This window comes from Cynocephalus volans, chromosome 1 (assembly GCF_027409185.1).
Source record: "Cynocephalus volans isolate mCynVol1 chromosome 1, mCynVol1.pri, whole genome shotgun sequence".
NCBI classification, from domain to species: domain Eukaryota; kingdom Metazoa; phylum Chordata; class Mammalia; order Dermoptera; family Cynocephalidae; genus Cynocephalus; species Cynocephalus volans.
The window spans coordinates 57413695-57428803 of NC_084460.1; the positions used below are offsets into that span (position 1 = coordinate 57413695).

General features: G+C 50.8%; 2 protein-coding genes across 2 annotated transcripts in view; one reads left to right on the forward strand and one right to left on the reverse strand.

Moving 5' to 3' along the window:
* On the reverse strand, window positions 1-7784 carry ARFRP1 (ADP ribosylation factor related protein 1). The gene is made up of 8 exons (XM_063098320.1): window positions 7646-7784; window positions 7248-7341; window positions 6904-6991; window positions 6652-6734; window positions 2681-2762; window positions 2410-2480; window positions 1191-1291; window positions 1-1117 (listed from the first exon to the last, which is right to left on the reverse strand). The coding sequence occupies exons 2-8, from the start codon at window positions 7338-7340 to the stop codon at window positions 1030-1032; spliced, it is 606 nt and encodes a 201-aa protein (XP_062954390.1). The 5' UTR covers window position 7341; window positions 7646-7784; the 3' UTR covers window positions 1-1029.
* The window catches only part of ZGPAT (zinc finger CCCH-type and G-patch domain containing), a 20510-nt gene continuing 13180 nt past the window's right edge, over window positions 7780-15109 (forward strand). The window contains exon 1 of the mRNA XM_063098309.1: window positions 7780-8491. Coding sequence (XP_062954379.1) covers window positions 7974-8491 — 518 coding nt within the window. The 5' untranslated portion in view covers window positions 7780-7973. The remainder of the gene's footprint in view (window positions 8492-15109) is intronic.

A 15109-nucleotide genomic window follows, 5' to 3' on the forward strand; every position in this document is an offset into this window, starting at 1 on the left:
TGGACTGGAGCCACTCAGGTGGTCTTTATTTTGCCCACACTCACCCTAGCCACCACGTGACACAGGCAGCCCCCCGCCCATGGCCACTACAGGCAGAGCACTTGGCGAGGACCTGGGTGCTGCCAGGTCCAGTTGGAGCAAAGGGAAGGGCCTCTGCTCCCAGGAAAGGGTGTTCTGGATGCCTTGTCCCCAGACACAAAGGGCGTGGGGTTGGGGGGAGGGCTAGGGCACCTCTGGGGACCCCACAATCACCACCCAGCTGGGAATGCAGGCCCAGCAGCACGTCACTGACACGAGCCCCATGGGGACCCAGCCTGTCTTCCCCTACACCCCATGCCCAGGCCCTTCCAGTGGGGCCCAGGGCACAGCCTGAGCTGGCTCTGTCCCCACAACCACCCCCCAATCTGCCTGGGGGTGAGGGGTTAAAATAAAACACCCACCCTGGTACAACCTCCATGTCAGTTACCCACTCCCTTGGGGATTAAAACAAGGTGCTATTGGGCCAGTGTGTGCATGTGAGGGCATGGGTAGGGTTCCCTAGCCCTGTCCCAAGGCTGCATCAGAACCCAGGCCCCCCATCTTTGGGGACACAGGCCAGGTCTTCAAGGGGGAGAGACCAGTCCCCAGACCACCACTAAGATCACAGGAGGCAGAGGCCAGCCAAGGTCACACCGGCCTCTGTTGGCAAGCTGGACAGGGCAGCTCCAAGAGCTGAAGCTTCGACACTCCGGAAATCCCCATTTCCAGCCAGGTCCCCTTCAGGCCCCACTTTAAGACTGGCCCCCAGGGCAGACCTGGAGTTGGGCAAGCCCCTGTGCAGAGTGGCTGGCCCAGCTGTCCTGGCAGAAGCCTCTGGGTGCCAACACTTTTCCAGATACAGATAAAAGTTTGTCTTAGAGAAAACACAAAGCAAGTAAAAAACCAAAGGGCAAAGCAAATCCAGCCCCAGGCTTGGTGGCGCAGGAACCAGCAGGGTGCGCATTCCCCCAGCACCAGGGATGAGCCATCCAAGGCAGCTGGGTGGCGCGCTTACGTGATGTCCCTCTGACGCGGTGGCCGGTGGACATTCCGCACGACACACTTCACCATCCACTCGATGCCCTCACGCACCCCTTTGCTGTGGAGACAGGTGTGAGTGAGGCAGGGCCAGCCTGGGTCCCCAAGATCCCCACAGGGCGAGGGCCACTCACCCCGTGAGGGCAGAGCAGGCCTGGGTCAGGCAGTCTCGCCTGCCGATCTTGCAGGTGCAGTCACTGAATGCAGTCTTGATGTCAGGGATGGAGAGGCAAGTCTGGGGGAGGCAAGGCCGTGAGGAGCAGCCCCCTTGCCCTGGCCCCAACCTGCCTGCTGACCCTTTGCCCCAGGAAATGGCTCAGGACAGAGCTCAACCAGGGTTCCAGTGTCTCTCACACTGAGGTCACAGTGGTCATGACACCAAGCTCTGCCTGCCAGCCCACACACAGCTGGTGGTACCCAGGGATGACTTCAGACATCCACCCAAGGCCCCAACGAGGGTACCACCCAGGAACCTGGCATCACAGGAAATGGGCCACGGACAGGGATCCCTGAGCTCCAAGTTGGGGAGCTGAGGGCCAAGGCCTGGGTTGTGGAGGACACACCTGGTGGCCTGTCGTGTGGCTGGTGTGAGGAAGGGTGGGACACAGTGGAGACAGTGATGGGGGGGAGGGTCTAGAGTCATGTGGCTGCTCTGCTCACAGACCCCTGCCCAGCCCTCACAAAGCAGTCCTCCTCCACCCCTTTCCCTCTGAGGGAAGACCCCTACCCTGTACCAGATGGCCCTCTGGTCAGTGGCTTCAGGACAGAAGGGCAAGGATCACAGAAAGAGGCCCGTAGGGAAACGAGGGGGTGGGCCTGCAGGACAGGGGGACCAGAGCCTCCCCAGGTTAGACAGGCAGTGAAGATTTACACTAGCCCTCTGGACACCCCACAGCCACCATGGCCACAGCAGCTTCTGTGCTGTGCCCCCCAAGGGGGGTGGCAGCGTCACCTTGGAAGGATGGCCCCCAGGTTCTGGGGGACGGGGTTAGCACAGATACTGCCCCAGAATGCAGCAGAGATAGGTCAGGGCCAGAGCCATCCTCCACAGGAGGCAACAGCTTCTCCAAGTGCAGCTTTCATTGCCCCCCCCCCCCAACTCCTGGGACAGGGCACGGCTGCCCCCAGAGGGAGAGAAGGCACCCACCCCACAGCCTCCAGCCCTCCCTCGGGGAGAATGGGTGAGGCGTGGCTGCTGCCCTCAAGGGGAGAGGAACCACGTACGGAAGCTGGAGGTCCTGGGGCTGCCAGTGGGGCAGGTACTGGGCTTGGGGGGTCCAAGGCATGTGCACACCACATGCACCAGGGGACACACGTCTGTGGGGACTCAGGGACTCTGGGTATGGGGCTTACCTCCACATCCTGCTTGTTGGCCAACACCAGGATGGGGACACCGTCCAGTGCCTCGCTTGTGACCACCTTCTCTGAGGAGGGTGGGAGAGGTGGGCCTGGCACCACGTACCCTCATCTGTGACCCACCCTGCTAAGGGCCCCACAAGCACAGGCACTTCTGACCAGTCACTGGGTGAGCTTCAGACATAAGCAAGGTCCAAATCAGACCCGACTATTCCTCCCAGCCCTGCCCCAACGCCCACACTGCCCACACCTCCTGGGCCTCACTCACCAAATGCTTGCTTGGACTCTGACAGCCTCTCCTCATCGGTGGAGTCAATGACGTAGATAACACCGTGGCACTCTGCATAGTACTAGAAGGAAGAGGCGGAGCTGGGGCTAGAGCCACCAACCACCCTGCCAAGGGCCAGCTCGGCCAGAACACTTACGTCCCAGCCACTGTGAGAGGCCCACAACAGGAAGGGGTGGGCAGATCTTGCTGACCCTGGCAGGAGGGGTCTGCCCCTTCAAGGCAATCTCCCCTACCCACTCCTGCTCCCAAGAACCCGCCTTCATCCCTTGGCCTGAGGGCAATCAGAGAGACAAAACAGAGGTTGGGGGATGGAGGGACCCAGACCACAGCCTAGTCCCCATGGGGGATGTGCTTGTGCAAGGCAAGGTGCAGCTGCATGAACAGCGGGCTACTGACCAGCCACTGAGAGGCCATGGAGTGCAAGGCCAGCACCACCTACAAAGCAGGCCTGTCCCCATTAGGGTAGGGTGATGATCACTGGGGACAGGCAGGCACAGGAGGTACAGACCCACATGGCCATGGCACAAAACCAAGCCAAGGACTTGGTGAGTACATTTCTGTCAAAGGACACAGTTTGCGGGCCGACCCCGTGGCGCACTCGGGAGAGTGCGGCACTGGGAGCACAGTGGTGCTCCTGCCGCGGGTTCGGATCCTATATAAGGATGGCCAGTGCGCTCACTGGCTGAGTGCAGTGTAGCCGGTCACAAAAAGACAAAAAAAAAACAAAAAAAAAAAAAAACAAAGGACACAGTTTGCATCCATGTCTGCCACTTCGCCTTGGTGCTATGCCAGCTCTCCTGCCTGGCACCAGGACATTCTGCCACCTGGACAGGACAAGCCAGTGGTTGGTGTGAGGTGAGACACATTCACCCCCAAAGGTGTAAGACAACCAGGGAGGAAAAGCCCGCAAGCTTCACAAAGTCCTAGGGTATAAGGAACAGGCGGTTCCAGGAGCCCCCACCCCAGTTCCAGACGAGCTACTGCATCTGCACTTCCTGTAGAGCAGAAGGAAGCCCAACGCCAGGCTTCCTCCTGGGCTCCACAGGCAGCGAGTCTCACACACACAACTCCTCTGGCCTAGAGACGGGTCTGGTGCACAGGCTGCATCTCCAGGAGGGGCTGGGAAGTGGGCTGGCTGAGACCCAGGAATTGGCAGGAGTTGAGGATTTACAACAAGCTCAGTGAGAGAATCCCCACGTGGCCGCTGTGGCCCTGACTAGGCCCTGGCAGAGACAGGTGCTGGGCCATGGGACCAGTGGCCACGGTTGCCCATCACACCTACCAGGCACAAGGTGGACAGCCCAGCAGTGGCCACAGTGAGACAGGAGTGGCTACAGAGGCTGTGTGAGCAGGACCAGGAGGCTCCAGACCCCAATGGAGGGGTCTCACCTGTGGCCACGTGGGGGGTCATGCACAACCAGTAGAAAGAGGGAAAAGCCCAAGCATGGCTCACAGTGCATGGGTGGGCCAGCCAAAGGTGGAGAGCAGCTGCCCTAGTCTCTCTCAGGCATGGCTTTGAGGGACAGAGGTCAGGGAAGGTCCTCCCTGGGCACAGCATCAGGTAGCCCGCCTGGTCCTGCTTGTGTGTGAAGTGGTGGCCTGAGGCTGGCACATGTACAGGCCTGGTCAGCAGCACGGGCACCAGGATGCCTGAGGTGGACATGAGCGGTGGACGTGGAGAGTGAAAGCCTTAGTTCCCATCTCAAGGCCCACCAGCACACGTGCTGGGGACAAAGAGACCTGTTGGCCCAACATGGTAATGCAGTGCTGGACGGTGGGAGAGCTCAGGCCTAACGGAGTGCTGGAGCTGCTACCCAATGCCCGCCCAACAGCAGCAGCATGCCTGAGCCTGCCAGGGCACTGCCCCCCCAGGAGAGCAGGGGGCCTGGGTGTGAGTGCATCTCCCCAGCAACAACAGGAGCTCCCCAGAGGTGAGGTGCTATCTGTGATCCGACACATCGTCCTATTGGCCTAGGAGACTCACGTCACAGTGAGGTACCCATGGGCTACCTTCACGGCATGTACCCCCTGGGGCAGCTAGGCCAGGGGTCCTAGGACTCTCCCAACTGGAGAACTTTCTGTCCTTACGAGTGACCCACAGTGGTCTCTGCTGCCTCCAAACTCTGGGCTCAGCAGGACTGGGAGTCCTGGTCACCAAATGAGCATACACCCAGCAAACCCGCTGAACCACAAACCACACTGCCTCAAGGAGCCCACCAAGATGGCACCTGGGGAGGCTTGACCGCCAGGAGGAGGCTACAGCCTGGCAGGAGTGGCAGCAAAGCAGAGGGGTGGGCAAGGGTGTGGCAGCCCCAAGGCTGGCTGCAGGTGGGTGCAGCCACCAGCTCACCTCTCTCTTCCAGTTTCCCCTTAGGAGAGGCTCCAGGACTAGGAGAAGCACAGATGGGCTGTGGCCAACACAGGTCGTAGTGTGACCTTGCTGCCTAGTGACAGGAACTGCACCCAGTGGACAGCCTTGCAGTGGCTCCCATGGGACCCATTTTGGCTGCAAAGAGCCACCTGCCCAGGGCAGCCCATGCTGATGACCCACCAAGCAGCAGCAAGAAGCCCTGGCCAGCTTGGCCTGACATGGTACAGCTGTGACCAGCAATTCTCCACTGCTTCCCACTGGGCTGGCCACGGCCCCACTGACCTCACCACCCAAGCTTACCTCTCCCCCTTCCCTGTTTTACATCCTCCCCACTGCCTTCCTGGGGCTGATCCTCAATAAGCAGCCAGTACGCCAACCTCTGTCTCAGCATCTGTGCTTGAGACCTGGGCTGTGACAAGAATGCCATATCTGCATCTGGTGTTTGGATAAGCACACCCTAACTTGGCTCATATCAGAGTGGCCTGGGGCAGACACTGCCCACCTGGCTTCAGAGCAGGAGGGGACACTTTGGTGGGGCCCAGGAAAGGGCAAGTGGGGTCAAAAGAGAAATCAGGATCTGGGCACTCAGTTCTAAGCACAAGCAGCAGCAAGCATCAGGACAGCCAAGACATCTGTCCCCAGCACTGGGCTGCACCAAACCCATTGTACCAATCTGTGGGTGAGGGAGCTCCCAGGGGGAAGGGGTTGGGTCTGTCCTGCTCAGTGCTGCACCCAGTGCCTGCCACAGGCTGAGCTGGAGACAGGTGCCAGACTGGGGTGTGTGGGGGTTTGTGGGGCCTCAGAAATGCCCAAAGCTTATGTCAAAAGAGGAGGCATTTGCTGTCCCCATGATGGGGAAGAGGCCACCATGAGGAAGGGGTGCTAAGCTAGAACTGAGAGTGACCCATCAGAGACACATGCCCTGAGCCTTCCCCACACCAGATTTTTGCCATTTTTGTCTGCGTCCTGTGGTAATCAGCAGTAAAACCTCTAAGCCAAAAGGAAACAAGTGTGTCCTCACTTTTGGGGGAGAGTCCCCCACTTTTTCTCTTATCTTGATCAAGAAACACAGAGTAACTTGACCTGTGTTTTTTCCTGCAGGCTTGAGCCCAAGCCAGGGCTTTGAACATTCCCAGGCAGTCATAAAGACGTTCAGACTGTTCCCCCAAACACTAGAGAAAAAAAACAGTCCCAGCTCTGAGCCATGTTCCTTACTCCCTCCTATGAACTCCACACCCTGACCCCCTTGCTGCAGACACAGCTAGACAGAACAGCCCTTTCTCTCACGGTCTGACACGCTGAGGCACTCTGTATGTAAGCTCCCCTGATAAATGCTTTCGACTGATCACCCTGGCTTTTAACACTTTGGAATCCTGGGACAGTTGGGAGCACTCCCTTGTGGGAATTCTTTGTCATTGCTTTTGGGGCGACTCCAGCTGCAGGCCTGGCTGGGATGAACCAGGGAGTGACAGGAAGCTGGGACAGAATCAGGGAGAAAAACCTCAAGAACAAGGTGGGCAATGGAAATGGCACAGGGGGCAGGTGGTGCCAGCCAGGGGGCACACATGGCATCTCTTACCTTGTCCCACAAAGACTGCAGTTCTTCCTGCCCCCCTAAGTCCCAAAACATGAGACGAGCCTTTCCCACGTCCACAGTGCCGACTGGGGAGAGTAGAGAACAGGCAAGGATCATGACACTGGTCCTTGACACACCAAGCCCCGCTCTCCCAGGGGATGGAACCAACCACGTGGTGCTACTCCAAAGGGGCTTGAGCAGAAGCCTGACACACAGGGCTGTGGACAGTGCAGCAGCCTCTGGGGCACCGCTTACTGTTTAGACCCACGGTGGTGGTGATTTTGGTCAGGCTCATTCCCTTGTAGTTCTTGTTAAACCGGGTTTTCGACTGCTCCAGGAAGGTCTGGGGAGAGGGAGGGATGTGTGAGAAAGGGCGCGGTTTCCAGTGTGTTCCCCAAATATCCCTTCTTGGGCCTGTTCCTTAAAAAACCAAATAGCATTATCTTGCTCTTGGAAAAGCTGGTGGCGATGCCCTCCGCTCGCAGGAGGGGTCTGGATTCCGCCCGGGTGCTCAGTATGCAGCCGGCGATACACGACCAGAAGGGGACCAGAAGGGTACCGGGGGGGAGGGCGGGGTTCTGCGAGGGAACAGCACGCACCGTCTTCCCGGCATTGTCCAGGCCCAGGATCAGGATGCAATACTCGTCCTTCTGGAACATGTACTTGTACAGGCCCGACAGCAGCGTGTACATCCTGCCGGGCACCCGCGGGCCGTCACGGCAAAGCCGCGAGCGCCCGCCCGCGCCCCGGCTCCCTGTCCCCTCCCCGTCGCTCTCTGAGCCCCTGTGCTCGGGCCGGGGCCGTGCGCCTCCGGGACACCAGCCAGCTGCCAGCCCCGGCCCGCCCTCCTGCCCCTGGAGACCCCGCGGCGTCCTCGGAGAGAGGGGGGGCGCGGGGACGGCGGCGGCGCGGAGCTCCCGGTCCAGGCCCCGACCCGCCCGCCCCTCGCCGCGTCCGCCGGGAACCGACGCTGACCAGACCCGCGCCCCGGGCCCACCTGCGCCCGCCCGGGCCTCGGAGCCTCCGCGCTCCTGACCCCACCAATCCCGCACGGACCCCGCGCAGCGCCTGACGGGACGCCGGCCGCAGGCGCAGAGCGGAGCGGCGTCCCTGCAGCCCCTGCGCCGGGCACTTCCGGCGGCAGCGGCGCGAGGCCGGAAGGCGGCGCCGGGCCGCTCTAGCCGGCGAGGTCGCGGGCTCTATGGCGGCGGTGGAGGGGGAAGCGCGTAAAGGCGGGGACGCGGCCCGGGGTCGCTGAGGCCGGGCTGAGGGCCCCCGACGCGGGAGCGGCGGCGGCTGTCGGGAGCATCTGCGGGCCCGCAGGGATGGACGAGGAGAGTCTGGAGGCGGCCCTGCGGGCCTACCGCGCGCAGCTGCGGCAGGTGGAGCAGGCGCTGGGCGCCGGCCGGAGCTCCTCGGAGCAGGAGGACCTTCTCCAGCTGCGCGGCGACCTGCGGGAGCTGATTGGGCTCACTGAGGCCAGCCTGCGGGCCGCGCGCAGGAGCCGGCTGCTGGCCGCGCCGGGCTCGGGAGAGGCCGAGGGCGCAGGGGCGCCGGCGCCCGCGGGTGGAGGCCTGGCGGAGGAAGCGGTGGAGGGCGGCGGCGGCGACGACGACGACAGCGACGACGACGACGAGGGGCAGCTGAGCGGGACCAAGGTGAACGCCCCCTACTACAGCTCGTGGGGCACTCTCGAGTACCACAACGCCATGGTGGTGGGCGCCGCCGAGGCGCAGGACGGGTCGGCGGGCGTCCGCGTGCTCTACCTGTACCCCACGCACAGGTCCCTGAAGCCCTGCCCGTTCTTCCTTGAGGGCAGGTGCCGCTTCAAGGAGAGCTGCAGGTAAGGCCGGGCTCGCTGCGGTGCTACTCGGGGTTTCTTGGGTGGCTCAGCAAGTACGGAAAGACTTCTGTGGAAAAGACGCACCAGAGTGCAGCTTTTAAAAATCGATTTTTTGGGGGGCCGGCCGGTGGCTCACTCGGGAGAGTGCGGTGCTGATAACACCAAGGCCCCGGGTTCGGATCCCATATACGGATGGCCGGTTCGCTCACTGGCTGAGCGTGGTCCAAGTCAAGGGTTAAGATCCCCTTACCGGTCATCTTTAAAAAAAATAAAATAAAATAAAAATAAAAATAAAAATCGATTTTTTTGCGGAAACTTGCGGACCTATTGAGGCCTGTCATCCGGCTTCGTCATTTACCAACACTCTGCCGAATTTGTTCACCTCTCCTCATCCTACTCCCCCCCCGACTATTTTAAAGTAAATTCCAGAAATTACTGGTGTTTTCCACCTATAAATACTTCAGGATGCTTCTCTAATCTAACTAATGCGGATGTTATTTAAAAAGTAACCTGCGTGCCATGACAGTCCATCGGTATTGGTGGGGGGATTCGTTCCCGGACCCCCGCAGATACCAAAATCTGCAGTGGCTCGCGTCCCTTACATATGTCTAACAAGTTCATTCATATTCAAGTGTCCACAATTGCTGCCATGATGTCTTTTTTTCCTTAAGTGCATAGCTTTATTTTTGCTCCTTTTGTCTCTGGTTTATTTCACTTCACATAATGTTTCAAGGGTTCATCTGTGTTTCAGCATGTATCATAATTTTGTTACTTTTTATGGCTGAGTAACATTCCATTGTACGGCTATGCCTCCATTGGGTTATCTGTTCATCTGGTGATGGACACTTTGATTGTTTCCACCTTTTGGCTGCTGTGAGTAATTCCGCCCTGAAATTGGCTGAGTCCTTGTTTTCAGTTCTTTTGGGTATATACCTAGGAGTAGAATTGCTAGGTCGCAGCTGCCAAACTGTTTTCCACAAGCGACTGCACTGTTTTACATTGCCACCAGCCATGCGCAAGGGTTCCAATTTGTCCACATCCTCACCAACACTTGTTATTTTCCATTTTTTTGATAATAGTCATCCCAATGAGTCCGTACTGTTAATTTCATTGTGGTTTTGATTTCCATTTTACTTTATTATTATTATTTTATCAGTACCACTTTCTGGCTGCTTAGCTCACTCTTAGTGAGCCCTACATTTTCTTGAAGAGTAATGATGTTGAGCATCTTTTTGTGGGCTTATTGACCGTTTGTATGTCTTTTGAGAAATAGCTTTTCAAATCGTTTGCCCATTTTTGATTTGGTTTGTTTGTTTTTCGTTGTTGAGTTGTAGGGGTTATTTATGTATTCTGGAAGTTAATCCCTTATGAGATATATGATTTGCAAATATTTTCTCCCATTCTTTGGGTTGTCTTTTCATTCTCTGTATGGTGTCCTTTGATACACAAATGTTTTTAGTTTTTTTTTTTTTTTTTTAGTTTAACAGACATTTATTCCTTCAGTTGAACAACACAATTTTTTTTTTTTTTTCAGTAGAAAGGAATTTAGGTCTCAAGGTTTTATGAACCCGCTACAAATATTTTCTGGATATCAACTAACAAGAGCCTTTTGAAACCCTCAGAGAAAATAGGAGAAAAACTGGTTCAGGGAAACCAAAAAATTTGAAAGAACTGGGGCAATTCCTCTTCTGTATTTTCTTCACACTCAAATTCACCCTGGGAAACAGTAGCCTTGTCTACCTGAAGACATGATGAAAACATAACTGCAACAAAATGCGGTGGTATGCCTAAAGTTAAGGTGGGCACACAATTGACGGCCAAATTGTGGAATAGTAAGGATTTTGATGGTTTGATCAGGGATGTGAAAAATAACCAGACAACACATAAAGGTTAGACTGGAAACCATGAACTTGTGTTGACACCAACTATGACTTCTTAGTAGCCTTATGGGAGTGAATAAAGTGGGCTGGCCCAAGATGATTTGTAAGAATGACTGGACTGAGCAATGTTTACCCAACCACAGTTTCTCCCCTAATGTGGTTAGAGGATTCATAAAGGTCACAAATTAGTATTACAGATAAGTATTCAAGAATCTTGTTTAAAGCTGACTTCTAACCTCACACACTTGAAAGTTACTTATTAACGGCTACTGGCACTGATTACTAGCTTACAAACCTTAAGGTAAATAATTCCTACTTATCTAATGCTTAATTTCCATTAGCTTCAACATATATCAGTGTAAATACCACTACTGAGTACTATGCATTTAATTCAGGATTCTAGATTCCATGGAGTCAGGAGATTGAACCAGGAGCTTTTACTTTTTGTGTGAACTTAAATGGTACTGTGGAGACTGAGACAATTTGTTTAGGTTAATCCAGATTTGTTTCATTTATGAGAAGCCTCTTGCAACAGGTTTATTCAATCCTGAAAATGGTAGCATTTTAGAAACTTTTCCTTTCAGTTGCACAAAAGAACACTGGGTTAAATCTAAAACTGTGGGGTCCACTTTCCTACCTATGACCACGACATAAGGCTAGGATATCCTCACCCTACAAATTTCCAAGCTAAATCCAACTTTAAAAGTTTGTACTTGGGCCGAGCCCGTGGCGCACTTGGTAGAGTGCTGCGCTGGGAGCGTGGCAACGCTCCCGCCGCGGGTTCGGATCCTATATAGGACTGACCAGTGCACTCACTGGCTGAGTGCCGGTCACGAAAAAACGACAAAAAAAAAAAAAAAAAAAAGTTTGTACTTGCCAAACTCCTAAACACCATCTACTTGAAAAGTAAACCAGAAGAACACTGCATCACTCCAATAAAGCTGAAGGTTTTATCACATGCACCGAACAAATCTACAGGGCTAGTTTCAGCACTCCTCTTTAAAGAATTTATTTTACACCTATTATACCACATAGCATGTTTTAAACACTGACATATAACTCCCCAATAAGTTAAAGCAAAGACAAAAGTTTCTTATTAGAAACAAGATACACCATCACTTATAGTCTTCAAACATTATTGCACTTTAACTTTCATAATTTGACAAAGCATTCATGAAAAAATCTGCAGACTAGTTTTGACAAATAACACCTTTTAAGCAGACATGACTGTCCTAAATTGTTTATTAGGTATGAATTTTACAAGCATTACTTATGTTAGCGGTAACGGTGCAGCTGGAGAGTATTGCGCCTTCTCCAAGCTGCACGGCGAGAACCACCAATAGTGTGGTGGAACTTGTGGCCCTTTCCAAGGCCACGACTTTTAAATGTTTTTAGTTTTGATGAAGTCCAACTTACCTATTGTTTCTTTTGTTATCTGTGTTTTTGTTGTCAAACATGAGAAACCATTGCCTCATCCAAAGTTATGAAGATTTTCACCTGTTTTCTTCTAAGAGGTCTATAGTTTTAGCTCTTAAATTTAACTCTTTGATCCATTTTGAATTAATTTGTGTAATGATGTTAGGCAAGGGTACAACTTCATTTTTCGAAGGTGGATTTCTAGTTTTCCCAGCCCTTTCCCCAATGAATCATCTTGTCTCTCTTGTTGAAAATCAATTGACCATAAATGTGAGGGTTTATTTCTGAGTTTTCTGTTCTGTCCCATTGGTCTGTGTGTCTGTCTTTATGCCAGTACCACAATGGCTGTTTTTTTGTTTTTGTGCTGGCTGTCTAGTACAGCATCCCACTGTTTTCATTTCTGTAGCTTTGTAGTAAGTTTTGAAATCAAGAAGTGGTAGTTTTCCAACATTTCCTCTTCTCTTTTAAGATTGTTTTGGGTTTCAGGGTCCCTTGCAATTCCATATGAATTTTAGGATCAGCTTGTCCATTTCTTCATAGAAGGCAGTTGGAATTATGATAGGGATTACACAGAATGTGTAGATCAGTTTGGGGCACACTGCCATCTCAGCAATATTAAGTCTTCTATTTCATGAATGCAAATGTCTTTCCATTTATTTAGGTCTTTTTTGATTTCAACAATGGTTTGTAGTGTATAAGTCTTGTACATTCTTGGTTAAATTTATTCCCAAGTATTTTATACTTTTTGATGTTATTGTAAATGGAATTGTTTTTCTTAACTACGTTTTCAGATTGATCAGTGCTAGTGTATGTTGTATGCTGATATTGTATGCTTTGTGGAATTTGTTTATTACCTATAACAGGATTTTTTTGTGGATTATTTAGGATTTTTATATATATATGATCATGTCATCTGCGAGAAGAGATAATTTTAGTTCTTTGTTTCTAATTTAGATGGCTTTTTTTTTCTTGCTTACTCGCCCTCACTAAAACTTCTAGTACAATGTTGAATTAAAGTGGCAAGAGCCGATATCTTATCTTGTTCCTGATCTGAGGGGGAATGCTTTCAGTCTTTCGACCATTGAGTATGATGTTACTAGTGGGTTTTTTGTAGATGCTCTTTATCAAATTGAGGAGGTTCCTGTCTATTCCTAGTTTATTGAGTATTTTTATCATGAAAGGGTGTTGGATTTTTTCAAATGCTTTTTTGCGTTGGTTGAGATGATCATGTGTGTTTTTCTCTTCATTCTGTTAATAGGGTGTATCACACTGATTGATTTTCCTATGTTGAACCACCCTTGCATTCCTGGTATAAATTACGTTTAGTCATGATATATGCCTTAGTCCGTTTTGTGTGGCTGTAAGAGAGTACTTGAGACTGGGTGTTCTATAAAGAAAAGAGGTTTATTTGGTTCATAATTCTTGTGGCTGGAAAGTCAAAGATTGGGCAGCAGCATCTGGCAAGTACTTCAGCCTGCTTCAATAAGGGGAGCAGATGTGTGCAAAGAGATCACATGGCAAGAGAAGAAGCAAGAAAGAGAAACCGAGGAGGCCAGACTCTTTTTAAAACAACCTGCTCTTGAGAGAACTAATCTATCCTGTGAGACCTAGAATTCACTCATACCTGTCAAGGGCATTAATCTATTCATGAGGGATCCACACCTTCATGATCCAGACACCTCCCACAAGGCCTTATCTCCCAATACTGCCACATTGGGAATCAAATTTCAACATGAGTTTTGGCGGGGACAAAACACATCCAAAGCATAGCCGTGTATGATCCTTATAATATGCTGCTTGATTCAGTTTGCTAGTATTTTGTTGAGAGTATTTGCATCTATAATCATAAGGGATACTGGTCTGTAGTTGTTTTGTTTTTCTTCCTTTGGATAGATTTGTCTAACTTTGGTGTCAGGGTAATACTGGCTCGCAGAATGAGTTAGGAAGTGTTCTCTATTTTTTGGAAAGAATTTGAGAAGGATTGGTGTTAATTTTTCTTCAAAGTTTGATAGAATTCACCAGTGAAACCATCCGGTCCTGGACTTTTTTATTGTGGAAAGTTTTCTGATTACTGACTCAATTTCTTTATTTGTTTTAGGTCTTTTTAGATTTTCTGTTTCTTCTTGAGTCAGTTTTGGTAGTTTATTATCTAGGAATTTATCCATTCTGTGTAGGTCACCTAATTTGTTGGCATACTGTTGTTCATAGTATTCTCTTATAATCCTGCTTATTTCCATAGGGTCAGTAGTAATGTCTTCATTTTCTCTCCTGATTTCAGTAATTTCAGTCTTTTCTTTTTTCTTTGTCAGTCTAGCTAAAGGTTTGTCATTTTTGTTTATCTTTTTTGTTACTGTTGATTCTCTATTGTTTTTCTATTCTCTGTTTCATTTCTTTCCAGTCTAACCTTTGTTTCCTTCCTTATGCTAGCTTTGGGTTTAGTTTACTCTTTGTTTTCTAATTCCTAACTGTACAGTTAAGTTACTGACTTAAGAACTTTCTTTTTTTTAATGTAGGCATTATAGCTATAAATTTTCCTTCATAGCTGGCTGGTTAGCTCAGTTGATTAGAGCATGGTGCTGACAACACCAAGGTCTGGGTTTGATCCCTGTACCAGCCAGCAAAAAAGAAATAACACTAAATTTTACAAAATAATAGATCTCCCTCCAAACACTGCTTTTAATGCATCCCATAAGTTTTGATGTTGTGTTTTCATTTTCATTGATCTCAAAGTATTTTCTAATCTCCGTCCTGATTGCTCTTTGACCCATTAGTTGTTTAAGATTGTGTTGCTCACTTTCGACATATCTGTAAATTTTCCAGATTTCCTTTTATTATTGATTTCTAATTTCATTTCATTGTAGTTAGAAATTTACTGAGACTTGTTTTTGTGGCCCAACATATGATCTGTCCTGGAGAATGTACCGTGTGCACTTGAGAAGAATGTATATTCTGATCTTGTTATGAGAACTTTTATAGATATCTAATTGGTTCATACTGTTGTTCAAATCCTCTATTTCCTTATTGATCTTTTATTTGGTTGGTCTATCCATTATTGAAAGTGTGGTACTGAAGTATCTGTTATTGTAGAAATGTCTATTTTATCCTTCAATTCTCTCAGTTTTTGCTTCATATATTTTTGGAGCTCTGTTTTAGGTGTAAGTTTATAATTGCTATATCTGCTTGATAGATTGACTCTTTGATCATTATATTATGTCCTTTTTGTCTTTTGTAACAGTTCTTGACTATTTTGTCTGATTTTAGTATAGCCATCCCAGATCTCTTTAGATCACTATGCGTGGAATGTCTTTCCTTTTACTTTCAA